The 25929-nt window shown below is 37.9% G+C and overlaps 3 protein-coding genes across 5 annotated transcripts in view; 1 reads left to right on the top strand and 2 right to left on the bottom strand.

The window, feature by feature from the left end:
- Positions 1–285: 285 nt before the first annotated feature.
- On the bottom strand, positions 286–6835 carry LOC112573253 (hydroxysteroid dehydrogenase-like protein 2). Its single transcript, XM_025253454.1, has 8 exons — positions 6697–6835; positions 6218–6381; positions 5095–5308; positions 4705–4808; positions 3270–3371; positions 2759–2959; positions 1769–2002; positions 286–1370 (listed from the first exon to the last, which is right to left on the bottom strand). The coding sequence occupies exons 1-8, from the start codon at positions 6711–6713 to the stop codon at positions 1126–1128; spliced, it is 1281 nt and encodes a 426-aa protein (XP_025109239.1). The 5' UTR covers positions 6714–6835; the 3' UTR covers positions 286–1125.
- On the top strand, positions 5332–12506 carry LOC112573252 (non-specific lipid-transfer protein-like). 3 transcript variants are annotated; one of them, XM_025253451.1, is made up of 7 exons: positions 5332–5363; positions 7649–7770; positions 8087–8314; positions 8582–8775; positions 9440–9811; positions 10626–10836; positions 10995–12506. In XM_025253451.1, the coding sequence occupies exons 1-7, from the start codon at positions 5347–5349 to the stop codon at positions 11150–11152; spliced, it is 1302 nt and encodes a 433-aa protein (XP_025109236.1). In that variant the 5' UTR covers positions 5332–5346; the 3' UTR covers positions 11153–12506. The 3 variants fall into 3 exon arrangements, with proteins under 3 accessions (XP_025109236.1, XP_025109237.1, XP_025109238.1); XM_025253452.1 differs by lacking the exon at positions 5332–5363 and adding an exon at positions 6713–6845; XM_025253453.1 differs by lacking the exon at positions 5332–5363 and adding an exon at positions 7004–7120.
- Positions 12507–12650: 144 nt separating this feature from the next.
- The window catches only part of LOC112574512 (tubulin polyglutamylase TTLL7-like), a 29834-nt gene continuing 16555 nt past the window's right edge, over positions 12651–25929 (bottom strand). The window contains 5 exon segments of the mRNA XM_025255638.1: positions 12651–14856; positions 18270–18470; positions 21491–21654; positions 22123–22184; positions 22187–22223. Coding sequence (XP_025111423.1) covers positions 14751–14856; positions 18270–18470; positions 21491–21654; positions 22123–22184; positions 22187–22223 — 570 coding nt within the window. The 3' untranslated portion in view covers positions 12651–14750.

Here is a 25929-nt window from a genome sequence, read left to right as displayed (position 1 = left end):
CTTTCTGCCACATCAAACATCACCTGTACCACAGACGACTCTCACGACAGTGACACAACTGACAAACCCGCGTCATTGTGCTTTTCTTTGGTTTGGCTTTGGCTCGGTCAAGTTCACTGGCTCTGCCTTTTGTTATGCTTGACTGAAGATTTATAGGGGACTCCAGGTAAAAGCAGTCGATTCATACACATACACCGTGAAAGACACGGACGCTAGCTGTCTTTAAATACATTATTTATATTTTTGAATTTGATTTCTAAAAAACGTCGAAATAAAGCACAAACAGTCTGTCACAATATATTTTTAATAAACACATGACTTCAGCAACAGATTGTTCATGAAGCACAATCGAGTAATGTGCGCAGGTGGTGAGATAATGAACTGAGACTGGCCATTTCGGTCAAAAACCATATCTGACGATGCCCATTTGCTCCCTCCCACCGACACCCCGAACCTTCAGACACACCTATTTCCATCTCTATTATTTGAAGTCAATATTCACCACTATCTCCCTGCAGTTTGTAAAAATATCACCACATGGCAGAATGTTCCCATGAGAAGAGAACAGAGCTAGAGAATGAGAGAGAAAGAACACTGAAGGAAAAAAAGCACACTCATTTTTCTTTTCTATTTTATAACAGATATGTACTGAGGACTTTGAAAAAAAAACCTTGTCATGGACTGTTTTGATTCCACTTTGATTGTGACGAAAATTCATTCTTCCTTGTCATCATGTGAATGTAACTTGTGAGGTTTTGAAAATCTTGAACATTACTTTACAGATGATGCACAACTAATAATAATCAATCACCTTAAATCGTGTTATTTTAAACTATACCTTAACTTTCATTCTAATTATCTTCCATACACTCACAGGATATGTATAATTTTAAATGGCAATATAGGGTGATCTGTTTTAATCTCCACTGCAGATTATCCTCAATATTGCATTTATGAATGTATAAATATGCACTTTACGCACACTTGGGAAACAACCATGATCAATATGTCTTCTCCACCTCATGAGATTAAACAAAATTATATTTAAAAAATTAAATTCACAGCTGTAAGTCCCTTAATAACAAACTTGTCCATGACCAACTGTTCATGTTTCTGCACATCTTTCTACAATTTAGCTTTTTGCATCTGCTGCATCAGTTTCTCCAGCTTCATGGCGAGGGCTAAGTTGCCCTGGATCTTTAATTTTCCTGCCATAAAGGCAGATGTCGCACTGGTCTTTCCAGCAAACATATCTGTGAAAAGGGCACTGTCCATTATTAGGGTGCAGTCAGCACCCTTAGGTGACTCACCACTTCCAGCAGAACCAGCACCATTCTTTAGGTCTAAATGCCAGGTCCCAGGCTGTGACCCTGTCAGAAACAACACGTTTCAGTATTTCCTTAATTTGTTACACATTTTTAAAGACATTAAGCAAAGTCCAAAAAGCCTTAATGGTAGGCATAGTGCACACACCTGAACATTGTGTTTAGTCAATGGTTCACCTTTTGGTGCATGTGTTCTGTGTACTTTCTTTCCTGGAGTACAGATGTATTTCACTGAACTTTTTTATACGTCCAATATGTATCTACCATCAACACTACACAGTTTTGTCTGTCATGAAAAGCAAGATCACCATCTTGTAATACAACTGCACACTCATAAGTTGGCACACTGATCTGTGGCAGGTTTTAACAAGTACAATGCATCTCCATACCTTCGCCACACACACACCCTCTGATGAAACCAACACTACATATGTCAAATATACCTGACAATTCAAACTGGAAAACCCCATTGATTTTCTGAACAAGGTCTTCAGAAAGAAGAAGCTTCAGCGCCTGGAAAGTTTTCTGTGGGCCATCTGCGGGTGGAGGTGTTGCTGTTGATGCCTTTCCTCCTGGTGCAGACTTGTAGAACGCAGGTGTGGCTCCTTGAGAGCTCATCTGGTTGGCAAGATCGTCAGGTCCCACATCAAGGAAAAAATCTGGCAGCAATTTGCTCCCTGTACATAAAGATTATCTACAATATAATAATTAAGTTAAATATTTAAGCATAAAACATAGCCAAGTCCCTTTGCTCACTAGAAAAAATAGGTATATTGTAAATAGTTTCTCTATTTCTGTCTGAAATAATGAAAACGCAGTCTCTGTGGAAATGTAATTCTATGAGGCAAGATCTGCAAAAGCTGACTCAAGGTGGCTTACTTACCTTCCACGAAACATCAATGAATATTATGCTACCATAACCTAATGCTGACTTGCAGAAGAATTCCATCTTTACCAAAGCACATCAATTTACATCATACTACCATAATCCAACCAGACCTGATTTGCAGCACAATTACACATTCACCATAGCACATCAAAAAATATATATCATTGCAATCTATCAATAACCTAAAACTTTGTGTACATTCTGAATGTAAATAATGAATAGAACATGATCATATACTCCAAATTTTTCCAGTCAGAAGACACCAATGATTTAAGTGTCCTGCAAAACCCTGTCAAGACTAGACACTTTGATACTGTACTGCCACAATACGAAGTGACAGTGACACCATGCCCAATCCATGAACAGGGCACTTCTTAAAAGACTCACAAACCATTTGGGGCAGTATGGTGGCTTACAGAATTTACAAATTATTATTATTATAGTAAAAACCTTAGGGTTTTGCTTAGATTAAAACAACAATAACTTCCAGTCACTTCCCCAAACTCAAGCCTAGAGTTCAAGAAAGATCAATTCTATGACTCACCAGGCACACAGTCGTAGGTGCTAATATCTGTCACGCCATGCTGAAGTAAAATCTCATCATCAATGCAGAAATTTCCAGTGAATGACTTTGAATCCTTAGTCAAGATAACATATGCAGAATCAGCCATAATCTCGGGCTTTCTACACTGCTTAGCAACTTCTGATCCTCCTCCTAGCATCTCCATGGCAGCTGTGTAGATAGCTGAAACATACAAGATGAACAGCAGGTATCCCTATCTATTGTTAGCTGAAATGTACAGGAGGGATACAATTAATTAACCTAACTTTATCTACCTTTGACAGCCGAAATAAACAACAGGGTGAGGAGGTATCTCTATCTAAATAAAACAGCTGATAAGTAAAAGTAAGATTTTAGGGAATCCCTATGATAACTGCCTCTGTAAATTTCATGTTATTGACACTCTTGCTTTTGCTATAATTAGCGATACCTTACTACCACAATGGACCACTCACTCTATTCATGTAATTTTACAGCAGCAACTGGCACTGACCTGTTCTGGGCCACAGCGTATTGATAGCAATGCCATCCTCACGAAACTCTTCTGCCATTCCAAGGGCACACATGGACATTCCATATTTCGCCATTGTATATGCTGCAAAATTTTGTAGATAGTGCTCTCATTATGAAAAATGCACTTTAGTGAACACGACAGGTTAAAGTCATGTAGAGGAGTGTGTTGTACAAAGGGTATGTAGATGCCCATGGTGTAGGACTTCATTGCAGATCAAATAGAAGTGAATGAAACTTCACCACAGATAACTTATTTATGAACAGGACTTTCAGATGGCAACAAGGAAACCTACGAGCACTGCATGAAATAAAAATGTGAGTAAATGTAGGAGTAAATTAAAGAAACTTGACATGTTCTCTATTTAATGTGTACTGTAAGACTAAGCCTCCTTTTCTTGAGCCTCTTTAATTAAAAATCAAATTAATTTTGAAATGCATGTGTTTTTGGTTGGATTGAGTTATTTTCACAAATTAAGAACTTGTTTTGGCTATCATTGACATGATAAAGCTTGTTAGTGACTTTAATGTGCAACTTGCCTGGCAATTCTTTGCAGAACCAGCAGACAAAGCGAAAAGATAAAAGACTTTCAATGAATGACTGATAAAAATTGGCTGAATAAAATCAATGCTACAAAGTATGGTTCACTGTATTCAACAGAGAACTAAAATCAGCAAAAAGCAGTCTTGCATGTGCCTTTGGCTTTTCCATATGTTTATAAAATGCATTCAAGATAAACAACTTGGCATCAACACCCCTCCCTACTCTATAAGCAAATAGGTCCAATTTTCTCCCTAAAGATATAAGGATGAATTGTTTGATACGAAAAATAGGCCTGGAATGTGACCTGAATCTGAATTGAAGATGTTGGAACACTCCACCCAAATGAACAGAGCAGAAATGCAAGACAGGCTTACAGACCTCATCAGGCCTCTGTGCCTTATTAACCTGAACATGCTTCACCAATTTCATCACACCATCTTGAAATATTGCTATGTCATTACAAGAAACAAATGACTGTTTAAGGTCTCCAGCCTCACCAGAAAAGTCATACTCCTCAACATGTGCATACAAATTATTTGAAACATTTGGCAAGTCCTGATCATCCATGCCATCCACTCTGATTTTCTAGTTCAGTCCACTCTCTGATTAACAAAAGCCACAGACCTGATCCCTTGTTAGGATAATGAAGGTCCCCAGCACAACATAGCTCTAAACTTTGTACTCCCTTTTTTACATGTCAACTCGTTTACACAACTTTTACGTGTCCTGCTCATTAATATCACTTTTCTTTACACATCATGCTCACATACACAGTCTGCACATATTTTACCTACACAATGTCGATGCATTTTGTTCACCTGTGTAATTTTAACGTGACATTTTCACCTACATGATTTTTACACATCATGCTCACCTACATGACCTTTAAACCATTTTGGTGACATGTTGAGAGGAGGGCTTATGTTGAGAATGTGAGGGTTAGTTCCCTTCTGTAGATACGGAAGGCAGACCTGGGAGCTGAAATGTTCACAACCAAATCAGTAATCCTCATTTTTCTATTCTTCAACTTTTTCTATAAAAAAATTGTTAAGTTCTTTTCTATAAGTATTAATAATATTTCCCACATTATCCTTGTTTCTGCTAAACAGTTAATTTTGAAAGATTACAGCTAGTGATTTTTTTCAGTGTTTCAATGCATCCTTTATCTGTTTTAATAGCTAACATGAGTCAAACATGAGCTTAAATTTGATGACAAGTTACATACATGTGAGCTCACTCCACCGTAACAACACATTTTTCTTACCACAAATATGTGCCTCTGGCATTAATGCCGTTCATCAGGTCGTATCGTTTCATTGGTGTCTGCAGGGTGCCTGTCAGGCTAATAGCACTGGCATTGTTGATGAGGATGTCAATGCCACCAAACTTTGCTACTGCTTGTGACACAGCTTTTCTGACCTCATCTTCATTGCGAATATCCACCACACAAGGCAGTGCCTTACCACCAGCTTCCTCCACTACCAAGAAGTATCCATAATATTCAAATCATGCAGTTATGTATTTCCATCATAGGTAATGTTCATGTCATTATATAGTCATGCAATTATATGTATTTACATCATAGGTAATGTTCATGTCATACAGTCAGGCAACACTTCAGGGAAATAGATTCTGAAAAATGTCTTGACATTGTGCAAACATTGTAATGGTTATTATCACTGTATAAGTATTATATGCTGTAATGTGTGTGATATGACATCATACTACTGGTTGATAAGAATTGCTTAGCCTTATTATAATCTTATGGAACTACTATTGTATATATGCAGTCCATCATTAAGCAAAACATTGTTAGGCAGCACACAACTAATTATTTACATTCATAACAACCACATCTTCAGAACTGTCAATCACTAACATTCTCCTACAGTTACACCTGTAGGACCCACTTCATTATAACCTCTATAAAAGCTGGTTTTGGGCTTATCTAAATTTTCACACGAATGGAAAATTCCTATTTATAAAAAAAAACAGTTTTGCACGATCACTAAATGTGTATGGGTAAAAGTTCTCCTCTAAACTTTTCCTCACTGGGAGGTGTTAGAGACTCCATGCATTTTTCTTGAGGCCAGTTTTTTGTGAGGACAATGCCTTTCCCTCATTGCCTTATCTTCACCAACTCTCTATGGAGTCAGGTACCCATTACGGGTGGCTGGATTGAGTTTTGTGCAACATGGGTAATGAGCCAAAATGCCTCTGGGTTCTGACCAAAGTGTACTAATCATTCTGCTATCCATTTCCCCGCTTAATTTGAAATGATCATATATCAGTGTATGCGAATTCCTCTTGAGGCCCTATGCTCCACGGGGGAGGGGGGGGTGTGATTAGGAACAAGAAGAATTAAGTATGTAAATTCCTACTGATACCTTCTTTGGCAGCAGTGTATATAGTGCCTGGAAGTTTAGGGTGGGGTTCTGCTGTCTTTGCAGCAATGATAATGTTAGCACCATCCTTGGCTAATTTCAGCGCTATAGCCTTGCCAATGCCTCGACTGGCACCAGTGATAAAAACCGTGCGTCCAAGAAGCTTTCTGCAATAAAATTATTCAAGAATAATTCTTCTTGTACCCTTAATTTCTGAACAGCATCGTCAATTAAAGATTCTCTATCCCTTCGGGTAAGAAAACACTGCTACTATGATACGTGTGTTTAGATATAAATGGGCGGGGGAGTAGGTTGAGTATAGAGTGTCCACACATCAGAAACACAAGTACATCTAAGACTACATGGTCCCTTGTTGCTATTAGCTCGATCGATTTAAAATATTGCAATATTTTCAATAGCAATGAAGATATATCGTTCGTATTTGTAACTACACTTCCCATCGATTTCCTGCTACTATTTACCCCGTATTCGCTGCCATGTTTCTGTGATGTTGCCGGCAAGGAAGGTTGCGATGCCAAAGTGCAGCACTGGGTGGACTTTGTCCTCGTGGCCACCGTGCACTCTAGCCAAGTCTACTCCTCCGCTCACTGCGACGGAAGACACTAGATAGGTAAAACGTGAATGTGTTGACTGTCCAGTTCCTTCTATTATTGTATGAAATAAGATTCACAGATCAGAATAGCTTAAACACACGAGATCTATGTCATCATAAGAGTCTAAGTTAATGTAAGACAACGTTTGTTGTTGTTTATATGGTTTGAGACAGACGACGGGGTGCACGGATACAAGTCGGCGGGGATACAGTCCGTGTATTTATTGCCGAAGTACCCCAGCTGTGGACTAGAATTACTGATAGATCCAGCGAAAGACCACCAAGGCTTAAGAGTAACATTCTTGATTAAATAAATACAGTACATTTCAACGAAACATCCATACTTCGACTATCTCAAGTCATTGCCTCTGTGAGGCAGTCAGCAGCGCTGTGTCTGTGTAGTCGAGGATAGGAAGGGCATTGAGGTTTTCTCCAACACTCATCGCTGTACTTTCACAGCTTCAAACATTGCTCATGGCATAACATTATAATTATATCTACAAAACGTAATCTAACCGATATATATATATAAATCAATGGAAAAGTGATATGTAATATTACTTTTGTTTCTCCCCGTCCCTGCACCAATTGGCACAGCACAATGTTAGCATGTTACAAGGAGACAACACTGACTGCTTGTACACCACTTTCTAGCAGAAAAAGAACATATTTATAGTATATATATATTAGAGTTGCCACACTGCACAGTCCACAGGTAGAAAATCAAGTTTAATTGTTGGACATTGTAACAACCAAACATAAGACTATATATATTGAGTCTGGAAGTGGAATTCACCTTAATTACCATTTTAACCATTTAGTTTCATGATGGCAACTACTAACATCGGCTGTCAAAGAGCATTTATAGTGGGTGTAGGGATGACGAAGTTTGAAAAACCCAAGTCTAAACACTGGGACTACCCTGACATGGCGCGACAAGCAGGTGAGGTTAATTTTACTTTTCTGTTTATCAGAAATTAATTCAACTTAGTTCATATCTGTAAATTCAAAATTTGTACATTACATTACTCAGAATGGTTGTTTGATCAAATTAGTAAGTGTTGGAAAAGAGAAGGGTGGTCAGTTCCAGTTATCAACTGGTGAACTGCTTTGTTGCATGCTCTACACATCTGCATATAAGTGCTTAGTTACAGATATGTTGGGTTACAAACCTTTAATGCTGGATCCTGATGTCTTTATATGAAGATATATAGTCAACAAAATTTAAATGAAAAAATATGATTTACAATTTTTTGTAGGTCAAGATGCACTGACAGATGCCGGCATTGCCTATGAAGCTGTGCAGGCAGTTGTTGCCAGCTATTGTTATGGAGAACCCACCAGTGGCCAGCGAGCTGTGTATGAACTAGGTCTGACAGGTGTACCTGTCTTTAATGTCAATAACAACTGCTCCTCGGGATCTTCTGCTCTGATGCTGGCTCGGCGCCTGGTTCAGAGTGGTATTGAGGATTGTGTATTGGCTTTAGGTAAATATTCATCTGGCAACAAATGTGAGTTAGGTTTGACAGGTTTACCTCATTTTTATGTCACTTTTTGTTACTTTTGTAGTGTTCCAATTTATTTCACAAATAAGCTGACAAATAAGTTTTGAATAATGGTGTCCTATGGACGCCTTTATTTTTTTTATTGATTACCTACCTTGGTGTGAACGACAGGCATTCACAGTTATTTATATATATAAAACATATATAATCTATAACATAGAGTGCCAACAACTATTTTACCTCAAAAAGGTTTTGAAAAGATGGAAGGGGGCTTGTCTGAGCGCTATCATGACCGCATCTCACCTGTGGATCGACACATGCAACACATGGTAGACCTTGGAGCTGATCCAGGTGTCATCCAACCCACAATGAACAAGATGACCTCAGATGTCATCAAACTTTTTGCATATGCTGCTCGAGAATACATGAACCTTCACCCACAGGTGAATGCATGGAAAAAAATTTAAATTTCCTGATTTCTGTTGAAATTGATATCGCCTCTTGTATTGAAAAGAAGACCTGTCCTTGATATATGCTAGTCAAATGCCATGGCTGCTACATCCCTAAGCCTGTCTGTATTGGATTTAGGGTCTTAATATTGCTTGTAGCCTTTGCCAGATGTTTGACAAAAGAATAATATAGTATCATAAAATTAATTGTCTTCAGTGAGAAAATCATTTACACCTTTTGCATCCATGATTCACAAAAAACTTGCATAACTGTAAAAACATTCCAAAAGGTAGCATTCATACAAAATTCATCCTATAATATTTACCATTTCAAAGGATAGTCCAAAAGGTGGTTAAGAGGTCTTGGGGACACCAGGGGAAATGCTTTAGACTGGTGGTACAAATAGTGGAGCCATCTCCCATAGAGCCACACCAGTTTAGGACCATATAGTCTGTGCTGTTGCACCAGCTTAATTCTATACATTTCATGAAGCTCTTTCAGGCTGTAAAGTGATTATTATCATGTAAAATGTATGGCTCATGGTGCTATTGTGTGGCATTGCAGTGCCTCTGAGACTGGTAGTATTTGCAATGAAATTACTGACAGCATAACATTTTGCTTTGATTGAATAAATTAAATAAGTTTTGTTCTTTACAGTTGACTGTCAATGATCTGGCCAGAATAGCCAATAAAAATCGGGTACAAGGGGAGAACAACCCAAAAGCTTCCTTCCAAAAAGCACCTGATGTGAACTCCATAGCAACCAAGGCCATGCTGTGTTATCCAATCACCTTTGGGATGTCCGCTGCCACAGCTGACGGAAGTGCAGCTGCTGTAGTTTGCTCTGAGAGATTCTTGAAGAAACACGGGCTTGAGACAAAAGCTGTGGAGATTCTTTCCCAGCACATGGTGACAGACCTCCCATCTTCGTTTAAATCCAGCTTCAGAGATTTGTGTGGCTACACCATGGCCAAACAAGCTGCACAACGGTGTTTTGAGGAAACTCATTTGTCACCACAAGATGTTCAGGTAAAAATAAAATACACCATCCAAAAGTTTTTGGTTTTGACTGAAGTGTCAGTAACTCTTTATACTTAATAAGTGCTTAACTGGTTAAGAATTTTCAAGCCTGAAAGCTGTTGTCGGGAACATTTATTTGATTATATTTAATAACATCATACTCGACATGAGAATTGTTCATTGGCACATGCAGCAAACTTCTGAGAGTATTTAGTTCTCCCAGAATAGTTTATTTTCCTCAGCACTATTTTCTTTGATGCAACATTAGTAGTGATGCATATCTTCTGGACAGCTCACTGTTAATGATAATTTTGAACACAGATATGAATATGTAGTAATTACATAACTCCTGATGTAGGAGCTCAAGGCATTTACACAGTGTCTATACATACGACACACACACACACACATATGAACATATCATCAAGCAGTCAGTCATCCAAAACATATCTAATATATTCACAGCCTAGCAAATGCTTATGGATGGTGTGTGTGTGTGAATTGTCACAGTCTGGACAAGCAGACATACTGGAAAAAAAACATATAAGTTGCTTCAGGCAAGAATGGTCTGCGATGAAGCTGATCCATTGATAATTTACAGGGTGATCTCTCCAGCAATGTGCTGTTTTCAGCAAACGTTTCAGTACATTTCTGTGTTGGTGGACATTGACATCCTTTATCCCAAAGAGTCCAAACCATAATTTACAGGTAAACTAGTAGTACAGTTTAACACTTCTTAAGAACATCCCAGAATATGCCAAAAGTGCTTTATTTATATGAAAAGTGATTTGAGATCAAGACATTTTCATCTGCTCTTGTCCAGGTTTTTGAAGTCCATGACTGTTTCTCCTGTAATGAACTCTTCATGTATGAAGCTCTTCAATGTGCACCTGAAGGTTGTGGACTGGACTTGCTGAACAACTCCACCTGGCGGAGCAATACACAGGGAGGCAAATTACTATATCTCGGCAACAAGTGGGTCTTCAACCCATCCGGTGGTTTGGAATCAAAGGGACACCCTATAGGTGCAACAGGTGTGTTTGTGTAGAGTTCTCATTATTTTCTTTTAAAATGTGTCTTCTTAAAAGAATGTTTTACCGTCTCTACATTTTCCCCTACCAGCTAGTTATTAGCTATGATACTTCATGTTGTTTCCGCTGGTGTTACAAATGTTGGTGTGAACCTGTTTCAGGCTTAGGTCAGTGTGCAGAACTGGTGTGGCAGCTGCGAGGAGAAGCAGGCAAGCGTCAGGTAGAGGGCGCCAGAATTGGCATGCAGCATAACTTTGGCATAGGCGGTGCCGCTGTTGTGACAATGTATAAAAAGTATGAAGTGGCAGCCAAACTGTAAATGGGTTTTGGAAACTGGTTGTAAGGAGAGATCGCAAGAAATTAAGGGGAGAATTTTGGGATTAAATGACTATAGTGCAACGGTATTATCAAACATTACAACGGTAACTTGTATACGGAAGGTTGTAACAGCAGCAAGTACTATCAGCTGCAGGGGAACATTTCTTTGCCCAGAGTGGTGAATTTCTACAGTGAGGTCCAGAGTACTCTTCTTTCTCAACCACTAATAAATCGTTCACCATGAAGCAGGTCTTCCTGCCAAACCCAAAAGTTTGGAAGATGCAGGGTTACCCATAGTCTTACAGCCATCAGTCTTTTCAACCAGGATCAAGGTTTAAGTTAAGGACTCAAGACAGATCTTGCAGGTTGCTTCCCAGAATTGGACTCTACTAGCCCATTCACTCACAAAGAGTTTTCTTGCAACGCCATTTGAAATGAAAGCACCCACAGAGTACTCTTCCTCAGCTAGCACCAAAAGTGCTAAATCTTCTTCTTGACCCTATTATCTGGAAGGTAGCTGCACCATGACCTTATAGAGGAGTGAGGTGTTAGAGCTTTCACTTATCTTGGGGACAGCTGTTGTGAGGGCAGGACCCACCTCTTTCTTGCCTCCCCAACTCTTTAGGTAGTCAGGTACCCATACAGCAGATACAACTCGGACATTCCATTGTTTCTGGCACCAGTCCTTGATACCTCACTTCGAGTCCCACTAAGACAAAGACAAAGCAGAGGTCTTTTTCCTATCCACCATTAACTTGGAACAAATTACCATCAGCTTTCATCACACTGATTCTTTGACCTGATTTCTTAGGACATGCCCTTTTTTTTAAATCAATGACTTCTCCCTTCCACATCCTGGTTGTATCCTTTTCTTTGTTAACAATTAGGGCACCTAAGTATGGGTGTTGTAATTAAGCTTTGTGGTATAGCACTCTAAAATCGTTACTAATGATTGTGCTTTTGCAAGGTTTTACTTCTGGGATTTGGCAACCCACTTGACATTGGGTTGCTGTGGGACCAGTAGTTGCATCACTGATCAGATGATATGACAAGAAGTACCTTACAAATTCCCTGTTGTCCTTTGGGTTCAAAGCCGGAAGGTGAATACTGTGACCGATTCATTAGTTTTGACCAGTCAGTTTGGATTTTATTGGAATTTGATGCCTATAATCAGAATGGATTTGAAAAATTGCAAGAAATGGATTCTATAGACTTTTGCACAGTTCCACCCTGTGGAAAATCCGTTGATTACTATGTTATTTTTAATTGCTAAGTGTAAATTTTAAAACATGTATTTTGAAGTGGGTTTATAGATGTTGCTAAATGCAATTAATTATATTTAATGTTTAAGTTTATACAAATGTTTTGATTGAGTAAGCGTGCGTATGTGTATATAGAGAGAGCATGTGTGTGTGTGCGCGCTCCATTCACACGAGAGAGATCGAGATCGAGAGTGCTTTAACTTAATATTCAATAACAAACTTAAACCAAATACAAAGCACTTAGTTTCTTTTTTATTTTTGAAGAGTTATTCAAACAGTCAAAATCAAATGGCAAAAACATTCCAAAAGAAAGAAAAATTTTAATCAAATGTTGCCTCTTAAAAATGTCACATCAAAAAGCATATTGGTAAAATAATCTCACTAAACCTCTTGTAGAAACAGTTTTTTTTTTAAAAAGCCAGCAAAACAGTGGAGGACTAAACTTTTCCTTAAGGTCAAAAGTACAAATGTTATCACCAGTCAGTGCAAGGTGACTATCTTGCAGACATTAAATGGGCGAAGCTGACGAAAGTTGTAAAATTCATTTTTCAGTGTTTTAATATTTTTAAATATTGAGATTTAGAGCTCTTGCTTTTATCGTCCTATGTTCATGATCTATCAAGCGTGGTGTGCACAAAATTAGCAACTATGATCAAAGTTCCATTTCCCCCCTTCTCTCTCTCACTCACACATGTGCAAATGCAGTACATGCATACACATTATCATGGTGTGTGTTTCTTCATCTGTTAATAAGCCTTGTGTTGGCCTCTCAAATTAGGTGCCTACTTCACTTCATCTCCTCAAGCAGCATGGCTGTTAGTGTAATCATAATAGCATAAGTTTGTAAACAGATCTTTTGACTTAAATTACCCACCGTGATATCCTTGTGGAACATTGCACTTTTAAAAAAAAAAATTCAGTGACTCTTTTTTTTATTTTTTTCAACAAGCTTTACAAACCAAAAAACATTTCCCAAAATTTTAGAGTGAAATAGGCCAAACACTGTCTCAAACACACCTCAGCTCTCAGTTTTAATTGTACGCAAAAGTTATACTCCAGCAGAAATATTCTGTTGAAAACTGCCGTCCCTCTTAACTGACTATATATAATAAGAAATATTTTGACATGAAAGACAAATCAACCTTATTATGTCAGTGTGAACACTGACAAATTCTCGTGTGGTGTACATCTTCATGCTGTAAAAGGAAGGAAGGACAAAAAACTCAGTATCATAAGTCAGTCATACATAAGCAGCAGTTAATTTCTCACACCCACATAAAATCACATGCTCAGTCGCATACATACAAAACTTGTATGTATCGCTCGGACACACATACACACACCCCTGCATTACACATGGTACATACAAAACCAATATATATGTACATTTATGGCTATATATACTAACAGGTGGCTACATCAAATTTTTCACAGTTGGATGTTACTGTACCTTTTCCTTTTAGCTAAAGAGAAAGGCTTTAAAGAATCTGGAGAAGGGTAGGAGGACAAAGTACTGAGCAATGAGGTGCCTGTTTTCCTAAATAATTTTATTAGAGTGGGCTATGGTGACAAATTATGCCAGTGTTTCTGTTAAACCACAGCATTTATAGACTAGTTGCTGTAGACTATCTATCAATTATTTTCACTGATAATTTGTAAGTTTTCAATGTGGACAAATGCCTGATAACATTTGAGGCTGAAAATATCCAATATAACAATAATAATAAAGTTGATAAAAGCATAACTTCAAATTGTCAATTGTCAGATTCAACAGCCTTTTATAACTACTGTTTCTCTCAATAGTGTTTCATACTAGCGGCATGGAAAACTACTAGTGTTGGTGACAAAGAAAAGAGTGATTGCTGCATTATGCTACTAATGGAATAGACAAAAGATTATTCCAAATTTATCCGTTTTTTCTTTCAAGCCATGAACAAGCACTTATCAATTTTATTTTTTTTTATGTTTAATACCTTTAGACAGGAGATATATAGTCCCCTAAATGTCTCAAACATAATTCTGTTGGTCCACTGGAGGAGCCAATTTTGATAACATTGAGAAAATATTCTTTTAAATTAATCTGCAACAAGGTATTTTTAAAATAAGTATAAAGCAGCTGATAAAAAATATAAGATTTCTATAAATTTGCATCTACAAAAAAAAAAAAAAAAAACAACCCAAGTGGCTCCTTATTCTAGAATTACTGAAATGACAGGAGTCAATTTGCCAGCAGAACAATCATGGACAGTGGCCTCCAAAGGTTTCTTGTGAGAAAATAAGTTATTCTTGGCATGATCCTGATGGTCTGACATCAGAGACTCATAGGAATGACAACAGTCAAGAGCCTAGTTCTGCTCGTCCAAAATAAAGTTTAGTATAGCGCTGGCTAAAGGTCTGTGGATTCCATGGACTGGGAGCTTTTGCATCACGTGCGGCCAAGTATCTGAATCAGGTAAGATAACAGAATGATTAGAGTTATTAAAGCAAGAATTCACGAGTTATTTTCCCAAAACTTTATAACAGTTCAGAATGAATATTCAGAGTCCTTTTATTTTTCTGACAGTTCAGTAAAAAAGAAAAAAATCCTGTTAACTATCTTTTGCTCCCTGTATCTGCTTTGTGGTTTTCCATCCAAAGCAAACAGCTCTTATCTACATACACTCATATGAACACAAATATGTATATAGCCCTTACCCACATACTTGTGAACACAAGTATACAACCCTTACCCACATAACTCGTGTGCACACATACTGCCATTACCCATATACACGTGAACACACACTGCCCTTACCCACACATGCTGTGAATACAGACATACTGCCCTTACCCACATACACTCATATGAACACAAATGTACAGCTCTTACAGACATTCATATGAACACAAAAGTACAGCTCTTACCCACACACTCATATATACAATCCTTACCAGCATACATTAATATGAACACCAATGTATATAGTCCTAACCCAAATATATATTAGCATAAATGTACATCCTTTACCCACATATGAACACATGTTTTACCCAAGTACTCATAAGAACACAGGAATGCAGCCCTTACCGACATACATTTACATGAACACAAATGTACAGCCCTCACACACACATATGAACACAGCTATACAGCCAATTATGTGAGAATGGTCAGTTTTCCTGAAATGTACACTACCATACATAATGCTAAGCTGAAAAGCAATGCTTTCCAGTGAGTTTTCAAAGAACAGTATGATGATCACTATAACATTTCTAGAATACAAACATTTTAAATGTCCAATTCGTTCCTTTCTCTTGTTCACTAATGTTTTAGAAAAAAAAAAATAGCAAACAGCTGTTTATAAAGATGACCCCAAAGACTGAAAATGTGAGGAGTCATCAATAGTTATATAAAAAGCCATGTCTGTTGAACCAGTGAATCATGTTCACAAAGGCAGACAAATGCTATGACAGATATCCATGCCTGTTTACATAAGCTTGCCAAAACTACACACAATAGTCAAATGAACACAACTGGATCAAAAGAAAACTATGTGATCAAAGAAATAAAACCTCCCAAAAGGAATAGTCTGTTACAATAATGTGTCTGAAGAACCAAAGAAATACTAGCATTCCCCTAAACATGAAGATAAAATAAAAAGCAAAGGAAAAATATCAGAGCATTTTTTTCTTTTTGTCCGTGTGTTAGTAGATGTGCATGAATGCTTGTATGCATGAACCATGAATTGCTGTAATAAGAGTGAGTGCCTTATAAATACTAAAGTAATAATAATTGTTGCTGAATTTTGCATGGTATACAGTAGGCATATTAAACAGTTTGGTAAAATGTCTTGCCAGTTCTTCAAAAGGTAGGCAAACCCTATACGCCTACACTTAAGCAATTATGCATTTATGTTCCGCATGTTCCCAGCACACCAGGAACACTAGAAAGCTGCATGTTCTTATACATTAAGTACTTCCAGCTGCCCAGAAATCATCTCGCCTACAACTAAGCAGCCAGGCAAGTTGTACTGCTAATACTTTAGAAGCCATCAAGTGCATGACACTGCCCATTCTTCAGCAGTACACACTGATAGTTTTTACCAGCCAGGCAAGCTGTAGCCGCACTGCTCACACTTTAGAAGCCCTCAAATTATGCTGCCCATTCCTCAGCAATCCATGTCTACCATCTTTAGCTGCCAGACAAGCACTGATCTAATGGCAGTTAACTGTACTCACTTGTAAACCTTTTATGCAGAAGCCGTCTCTATACCAAAATTTGTCACTACACAAGAGGAAATGAGACAAGACCCAGTGAATGCCCCGAACATCAGGGTTACATTTCTTTTGAATGTTTTTATTTTAGAACATGGTATAGGCACTATAAAGAACAATCATGGAGAACAACTACATGAATTTGAGAGGAACGTATACACCTTTTTTAAACTTTGTTCTGTAGTGTATCTTGCTAATACTTGAAATGCTTGAAACATGGCATGCAAGTATATATACCTCATATTAGGCAATGTTTTTCCAATTTTGAACATATGTATATTTCTTTTCTCAGGAAAATTATTAACAATTTTGAATATTACTAGTACATTTCTGAGTAAAAATATTAATAATTTTGAAACAAATGTGAACCGAAAAGCACACAATATGGGACTGCAATTAGAATACAGCATAAATGTAAAGATCTGTCTAACGCAGTTTACTGGTGTATTATTGTGTGGCATAGGTTTGAATGTGTCCGGCGTAAGTCTGACTGGTCAGTAGCACTCTTTGCCATTTAGAAAAGGCCCCTCTCAGTCCACAAGTGTCAGTATTGGTGTCTTTGGTTGCTGTGTGGCACCTGTTTCAGTCCATAGGTGGCAGTGCTAAAGAGGAGAATGTCTCACCCAGCTTCCTGCACTCCAGAGGTACTAACAGTGCTGTCTTTTGATACAACCAACCACCCATGGGACTAGATATTTATTTTATAGTGACTGGTTGTGCTCCCTTAAAAAGTTTTCTATGCCCTATTTCTTATTAATATTGATCACAACTTTTGATCCAAATTACAGCATCTAGTCCAAAAGGTCACATAATCAGTCCATCATACAGTCACCACATCCAGCTCCTGTCACACATACAGTTCCTCTCAAACATCTTGTTGGTCACACACCCACTGCTAGTCTAGTTTATTAAACATCTAGTCCTTGTCTACTATGCAGTCACAGTCAGTCACATATCCCTCTGGGTCCTTGTCTTACATCAAGTCTATCACACACCCAGTCTTAGTCACTCTGTCTCTCACCTAAATACAGAGATCATGACTGATTTATTTAAATGAAAGTGAACACTGAATTTTTCTACACCTAACAAACTGCACATTACATTTATAATGGTACAGAACTGTTCAGTAAATATTGTTTTCATTGAATTCATAATCTGAGAGTAGCAAACGACATATAAAATTAAACTGGATTTTGTAATAGACATTGTACCTTTTGGATTCCTCTGCTGGTCATTTGTTTGCAAAAGAATATAATATTTCTGTCATCAAATTCTTGCTCAAGGAATATCAGTCAGAATAAATAAATCTTTCTGGTAACTTTTCGCTTCCTTTTTCAATTTTGTTATGTTTCTCATTTTAGTTGTCAGTTTCATGCCACCTCACCTTTTGACAGAAAAAACAAAACAAACCTAACAACAAAACCCTTTATCAGGAGTTCTTAATATTCCTGTCAGGTAACTTCACCTCAGTGGCTCATGAACTGGGAGTTAGCTTGCCTGTCAGAATAACTTAACCAGCTGGTTCCCTACCCAAGTTACAGCAATTTTGTCATGGGTAAACTGCTGATGTCATTCAATACAAACCCACAGTTAACTTCTCACCCATTCTGTGGCTGCACCTGAGAAGTCTCATCTGCTTCCTGGGCCTGAAATGCTGTAGCTGCCACACTTCTGGCTTCTGCTGCAAACTGGTACACTATCAGAAGACAATCCTGGCACAGCTGAACAATACGACGGCAACAGTTCATTTCCATTTCACTTACTACTTCAGAACTATGGCTGAAGATTTTTTCCCAAGAGTTCCTAAAACAAAGCAAAAGTCCTGATGAAGATTTCATTTTCATCATGTTATCTTTTCCTTATCATAACCAAAACTGATTATGGAACCCAGCATGTTTTTAAATAAAATTAAGCCGTTACTAATCATTCTCATTCTTCCTCCACCAATAATAATAACACTAAACCTAATAATAATTGTATAGCACAGAATTCTAACATCGGGAAAGGCTCTCTGCTCTTGACATGACCAGAATGTGTGTACAGAATACAAATAATAGGGTAATAGTATACTTTTACCAACACATGAGAGGTGTTTGTGAAACAAGAAAGTCTTTAATGCCATCTTAAAACATGGACTAGGCTGAATGATGAGCCAAACTAAGAATGGCAGTGGTTTTGATGTACTGGGTCTAGAATAAGAGAAGAATTGATTGCCAAATCTTTTGGATTCAATTTTTGGAATGTGGGATAATGTGGTCTGCCTAGGAATGAAGATGTTTAAGGAGTAAACAGTAAGCATGCTAGATATGGAGGCGGGGTGAGGGGAACCACAAATGATGATGATAATCTGTGAGTACCAACTCCATGTGCTGCATATGAAAGAAAAATGAATGAACCGACAGTCAAACATGTAAAAAATATGAAAGACTATGAATTAACTGACAGTCAATCATGTAGGAAATATAAGCATCAGAAAATGGTTCATAAACATGAACCAAGTGCATGGACGACAAGAAAATAACTGGGGGTGAGCAGATCTCACTCTTGCTTATTATATGTACAAGATATTTCTTAAGGATAGGGGTTTAGAGGTTGGATTTGAAGACTTCAAATGTTGACAGTTCAAAGAGAAAGGGGCAGAGATTTCCAACCAATAGAGTATCTGCTGAATTTCTCTTATCTGATGCAAGGTACCGCAGAGGAGGAGGGCAACACAAACAGACCAAAGAGACCAACTCAGGTGGTATGGCATCAGTAGCTCAGACAGGTATAATGGGGAAAGGCTGGATTCTGACCAGAAGCTTGCAAGAAGGTTGTAAGCATAGTCAGTCTTTTGAAGTGTTTCCAGCAGGCAGTTTGTGAGGTCAATGAGTAGAAATGCAATAATTTAGTCAGAACAACACAAAAACAGACAAGAGGTTTTTGGTGTCTGAAACTGACAAGAAAAGTTGGATATTGACTGCGCTGGCTAAGCTTAAGGAAGACAAAGACTGATCGTATTTATGTGAGATGAAACTGAGATATATTACAGCCAGTTTATTATCAACTCAGGCCTGAACAGGAAGCCAATGGAGTGCAACAAGAGATGATATTATTGTGCTTTCTTGACTTGATTACAAGGTGTGCTGGGGAGTTCTCATCTGTTAATCATGTGAAGAGCCAGCATGTCAAAAGTTGGTATAATCAAGTCTGGAAAGAAACAGTGAACTAACCCATACCCCCATGTCCTGAACATTAACGTATGACTCGGGGGCACTGATCTGATGAACAGCTGCATAACCAAAATGACCAACACGAATGATATGAAGCTTTTGTCCATTCAAGATGATGCAGCCCAAACTAAGTGTAGAAGATATGAAGGGGATTTTCTGTCTTCCCACTCTCTCAATATGTGTAAATTGAAAAAATGGGGATTGTAAAGGAAATAATGGGTGTGTGTGTGTGTGTTGGTGGGTGTGTACATATGCACATACACAATATTATATTAACATTTATTGTGACTTTGCATTAATGCCATCACTAGTCTTAAACGTCAATTGACAGTGACTCTGATTATTTGAAATACTGATTTAGTCAGTTATTTGATACCAGTGATTTACAATGCTTATAAGACTGCACAGCAATGCATTATGAAAGCATTAACATGTAAATATCAACAAAAACAAACCAGAACACATCTTTATTAAACCTCAACATGACCCAGTTTTAGTGAGCTGAACACTAGGATTGCAGACAATGAAAGGAACACTGACCATGACAGTAAATTATACATGAGAATCATGCATAAAAATTAACTGGACCATGAGTATTATATATGTGTATTATACATGCTAATACAGCATGTTAATCATCAATGAAAATAGATTTCTATTATGCGTGATGATTGAAGATGGCATGCTCTTCATAGAATTCATGAAAATAAACTAGATATGTTCATTATGCATGAAAATAAAACTTAATGTGTGCATCATTCATGAAAATAGGCTCAACATATGTATTACACATGATTTCAAGGATGCGTGGTTGATTTAAAAACAAACTAGGCATGCATAATCCATGAACACAAACAAGATATATAAAAGCTTAAAGGTTACATGTATTTAGGCAACAGAATTCACAAAATCTTGCAGGCAACTGTTAAGTAGAAAATGGCATACAGTTACTGCAGGTCATGCAAACTGTACGTACTGATCCCAAATGCAGCCTCTTTCAAGAAAGAAAGCACACAGTGAGGAGCTGATGCTGCTAATATCATTCTCTATGTCTCAAACATCTGTATGCTACAGACTTATCAGCTGACAATCACTTGCTGACAAAATAATACAATATTTTCAAATGTTGCCTCAGACAAGCTATTCTTTGGCTTAACAGATATAATAATGATTTTCAAAGATTTTCTTGAAACGTTTTATGCATACATAGACTAAATCATCAACAACTACGCACCAATATTTGCATATAACAGATGCTCACTGCTACAACATACACTCATACACAAAGTAAATTACAGACACACGTTATGCACGCTCCTAACTTTGAGAGGCTAGAAAACCTTCAAAACAAAGAGTGCTGAGCTAATGACACCAGAACTAAATTGTGTAATTTTTCTATCATAGCCACAGCTTACCATAAGCCTTTGTCATCAACTTTAGACCAAGGCTAAAACTCATATGTTAATAAAGACAATATTTTTAAAAAATCATTGCAAAAACCTAATGCTGATATTTCCCAGAAATACAAGAGAACTGAGCAGCTACACATAGGAAGGCTACATTTGTAACCTAGAGAATCAAGGGTTTCAAGTATTTATGTCTTGGACCTACCCATTGATGGGAGAAAAGCAGTTCCACAAGCCCTGGCCATGGCTCCATAGCAAGCGGTTGAAGATGCGACTAAAGATGCGGCAAAGTCTCAAGCTGTCGATATCCATACATCGCCATATTCTTTGTAGCACTGCCTTCACATTGCTGCGCACTATGTCAATAACCTGTCGCAAAAATACACATCTCAAATGACGCTTGATATTCTGGAAACATTCTCAGTTTTCACGATAACTGAAAAAAGATAGTCTTTACACCTTTTATAGTATGTCTTTTCCTTTTCATTTTTCTTCAGCCTTTAATATGACTGTGGTTTATCTTCATGTGAGAAACCCTTGCCTAGGTGCAGAGCGAGAACAGCTGCAAATCATCAAGAAGGGTGGGGGTCAATGACCAGGTCGGAAGAGAGGAGTCGAACAGCTTGCAGAAATCAAAAAGTGGACTGATCATACCATGCAGGAACTGTTCTCCACTGCCCATGACTGGCCTGACTGGCAAGTCTTGTCAACTGTTGCATCTATCCAGTTGTTCTGGCTTAAACATGCAGCATACCTTTTCTACCAATAGTGCACTATCATAACTATAGTGCTAATTAGAATGTTAATACACTTTTCTGATCAATAAATCAAGCTCACCTTTCTTCTTTTGATGGAGTCAAGTTTGACAAGCCAGTATGAGGCTACTCGGGGCTTGTGTACTTCCAGTTCTCATGCAACTGGACAAGCAACAGCAGTAAAACAATATTTCATATAGAGGCAGAGATGGTAAAACATACAGGACACCATGAACCATCTTATCCCAAATACTCCCCATCAATCTACAGCCGACATAAATCACTGATAGTACCCTAAAGGTGCAAGCACTATTACCCATACATATATTTATGCATGCACACACACATTTTCTCTCTCTATATCGAATTAACTGCTGCTGGTACTAATATTCTATAATTATGTTCAAAAGAAAGGCTACGAACCCTGTTATCCAACATCTCGGTCAGCTCTCAGAATCTGGTATATTTTTTTCCAGGGTACTTGGATTGTGCCAAATTTTTGGTCAATTCTGGTGCGCATGATAATGGTTTTCTTTGTAAGTTGCTTGCGTTCGTTTCTATTTCGGGTTGTAGAGGTCGCATGCAGGCAGATTCATGTTGCTGTCCCGGCCTTTGCCCCCATCAGGAACTACCTGTGCATAAGCAGACATCAAAAATAAGAAAATCTGACATGTTTTTAGTGCCGCGGCACCACGAAAATGTTTCTTATATACCGAAGGCGCAAATAGGTATTCTCAATAACCAGCTAACAAGTTGAACCATTGATAATCTAATGTCCTTTCCATTTCCACTAGGCCCAATCCACTGTGTCCGCTGATTTCAACTGACATGATGCTTTGCTGTTGGAGATACTGCCTGCACGAGGGAGGGACCTCTGTGAATCTATAAACACTCTATATCCGATACCCCTGGCCAGGGTCTCGATGCGTGTGGGATGTTGATAACCCATAATTCCAGAACTGGGACGCCAAGCTTTGTTCCATAACTGATTCCCATTAGCTATGTGCACCGCTAACGATGACTAAGATTAGAGGAAAAGGACAAATTTAAGAAAAAAGCGTCTAGAAGTTGTAAGATCACAAAAACAAAAAAAAAAAAAAAAGAAAAACGCACAGATTAATATGTAAGACTTAAGACTGATGAGATGACTGATTCAATATCAATAAAAGTTGTTTTAGCACTTTTTGGCGTAGCTACCTGGGCTGTATGTAAAGAAACTATCACTCTATTAATTTGTTTCTATCTCTCTGATGATTTTAAAAGCTTGAGAAGAGAATCTTTATCAGAATTCTCTTCATGGACCTTTGTTGTTAAGGCAGGTGATAAATGTCTGTAAATTGGAGACCGTATCAGATCGCATGACTCTTAGTCCAGGCAGGGAGCTAGGTGATAGAATACATATATTACTCTCTTAAATCATATTACCTATAAGTGATGCGATATATTAGCTCTGTGGACTGGTAGCTTGGGTCCAAGTCGGGACACCACTGCTTCTGAAAGCTGATGACGAATTAGAATGTGATGCTGTGGAGAAAGGAAATAATCTCTCATACTGCGAGAGCCGCAAATCGCGGCCTTCTGTCTGTTTTTAATCTTGCTTCTTGCATTCGTATGGGCTGATCGCACCGCAAGGGTCTCTGAGCTGCCTATGAAGGGCTGAAGGAGGTAAATTTTACGTTTGAAAATTATGGAAGGCTCTGTTTTTATTACTTACAGTGATTATGTCAATAACAGTGAGGATGTAGAATAAATAAAATATTTAGAGTTGAGCATAAAAGTTTGTTTGGGTCGTAGGGGGCCTTCTGCACCCAAAGCGTCCCATTAGCCTGCAAGGTTAGCTGAAATTGTTATGGAAAGCATATAAAATACGTTTGGGAACAATATGTATTTTGGCGCGTAAAAAGAATTGAAAATGGGGTGGGGAGGTTTTCTTTGGGGCGATGGTCCGGGGGTGGAGGGGTTTTTACCTGTATCTTGACTCCAAGATTATATATTTGTTGAATCTAAGCTTCTATCACAAATTGCAAAATAAAAATCACACTAGGATTCTCATATAAAGTCATTTAAATGGGCTGTTGTCATTCAAGTAGTCATGAAGAGAAGAATGGTCATATATAACAATATACTTAGCAGCAAAAGGCTTTATTGCAAACCCAAAATAAACGCAGTTCATATTATCTAGCACTAAACTGACATCTTTTGGAGTATGTGCTTGTGTGAGAGAGAACCTCCACATGTGAACAGTTAGCTAGAACATGGCACACTGTAACTTTTTAATTATTATTACTTTTTACAATATACAACAGTCTTCAGAGAAATTATCATCACATAACAAAGTTCCAATATCATTGCGTTTCCAGGAATAGCTCAATCAACTTTATCTATCTTCGCTCTGTCTTACACTAAGTGAAAAAACATACAATATAATTAAATGCTATTTTTTATTATGTGACAGATCTAAAAAAAATAATCATCAGCTGTAATTAAGCCTATTGTCAAATAAAATTCCCGAGTCAAGAATGGATAAGAAAAAAATTGTGCAGATGACAAATTTTGGGTGTGAAAGTTGTAAAATGCTGACACAATGAAACAAGCAATTATGTGCAAGCCACACTGACAAGTGCATCTGACATACTTTTGTCCTTAAACCAAATTTATTGTTTTAATGATTAATTAAAAAGTATGTATTATAAGCTTCAAACTTATCTAACCACATCAAGACTTCAAATGTCACAAACAGTATTAAACTAGTCATTTCTAGATCACTCTAAATAAAAGTGAACAGAAGGCACGAGCATTCAAGAAAGCTTTCTTTAAAGAATTCTGAAGTGGAAAATCCATCCATGTTTTGATTTTTTTCAATACTGCAATTAAGCCCCTAATGCACACAGTGATTTGAATATAAGAAGTTTGAGATAATTGTGAAGTGTCTCAGTTAAATAAACCTTCTTCAAAATAGTTTAATTTTCTCAACGTAAGTGACTAAGCACACAACGCGCAAAAAATGACAGCACTAACTGCCACTATTCTGCCCCAAAACTTGTGCATAGGGTCACAAGAGATTATTTAGCATTAAGGCCAAATTGAAGCTAAACTGCCTATATTCACCATTTAGTCTTAAAAACTAAAGTGGACGCATTTTATAGGTTACAAATCAAAGGGAACTTTTTAGGATTAAGCCAATCATTGCTAATAATTCAAAAAGATGTGGAGGTGAAAGTGGGGGATAAATCTGCTTTATATACACCATAAACCGCAGTTGCAAAAACTCACATTTTGATGCAACCCACAAATCCCTTCTGGACACCCCTCCACTGCCTCCAGTGCAGGTTTGGCTACATCACTGCCCAGCTTATCTATGGTACCACTACTAACACTCCAAAAACACGCTCGCAGTTGTATCACTGACCTGCTACGAGCAATCAATCTACGGATTAATTACTGCATTTGCTCTGTTATGCCCCACCCTTTCCAGAGGATACTAAAAGACTCACATCGGGTGCATAGAACAATCACCAAACAAGACCCACCCACACAAACATTATCTATGTTTTGTCCCCTTTTCCATTGCAGGAAAAAATTGGTGGGTGGGACTTGTGCCTTAGAATAAGCCTGTACAAATATGGGGTGTGCAATGTCATAGAACTCTCTTTCTCAGTTAAATGTGAGTAGTTTCAGAGTGAAGAAAACGAGTAGAATATACCAGCAGTCTTTAACACGGTAGCACGATTTTAAGATAAAGAATACTAGTGACGCTCCATTAGTCACTTTGGAGATGCTCCACCAGCTCTAAAGTGAATAGTGAAGCCCAAACCTCTCCTTTTCCTCTTACTGTCTCTAATAAATCAGTTATTCATTCCGCAGAACCCCTGCTAGATGGTAGGTACAA

The sequence above is a fragment of the Pomacea canaliculata genome, linkage group LG10, assembly GCF_003073045.1.
Source record: "Pomacea canaliculata isolate SZHN2017 linkage group LG10, ASM307304v1, whole genome shotgun sequence".
NCBI lineage: Eukaryota > Metazoa > Mollusca > Gastropoda > Architaenioglossa > Ampullariidae > Pomacea > Pomacea canaliculata.
The sequence above is the reverse complement of the archived record's forward strand: the minus strand, read 5'-3'. Positions and strand labels throughout refer to the sequence as shown.

Coding starts and splice junctions, on each gene's coding strand:
- LOC112573252 (XM_025253451.1), top strand. Junction 8,315..8,581: donor GGATTGTGTATTGGCTTTAG/GTAAATATTCAT, acceptor TACCTCAAAAAG/GTTTTGAAAAGATGGAAGGG. Junction 9,812..10,625: donor TGTCACCACAAGATGTTCAG/GTAAAAATAAAA, acceptor GCTCTTGTCCAG/GTTTTTGAAGTCCATGACTG.
- LOC112573253 (XM_025253454.1), bottom strand. Junction 2,003..2,758: donor CACCTACGACTGTGTGCCTG/GTGAGTCATAGA, acceptor CTTTATGTACAG/GGAGCAAATTGCTGCCAGAT. Junction 1,371..1,768: donor TTTCCAGTTTGAATTGTCAG/GTATATTTGACA, acceptor TGTTTCTGACAG/GGTCACAGCCTGGGACCTGG.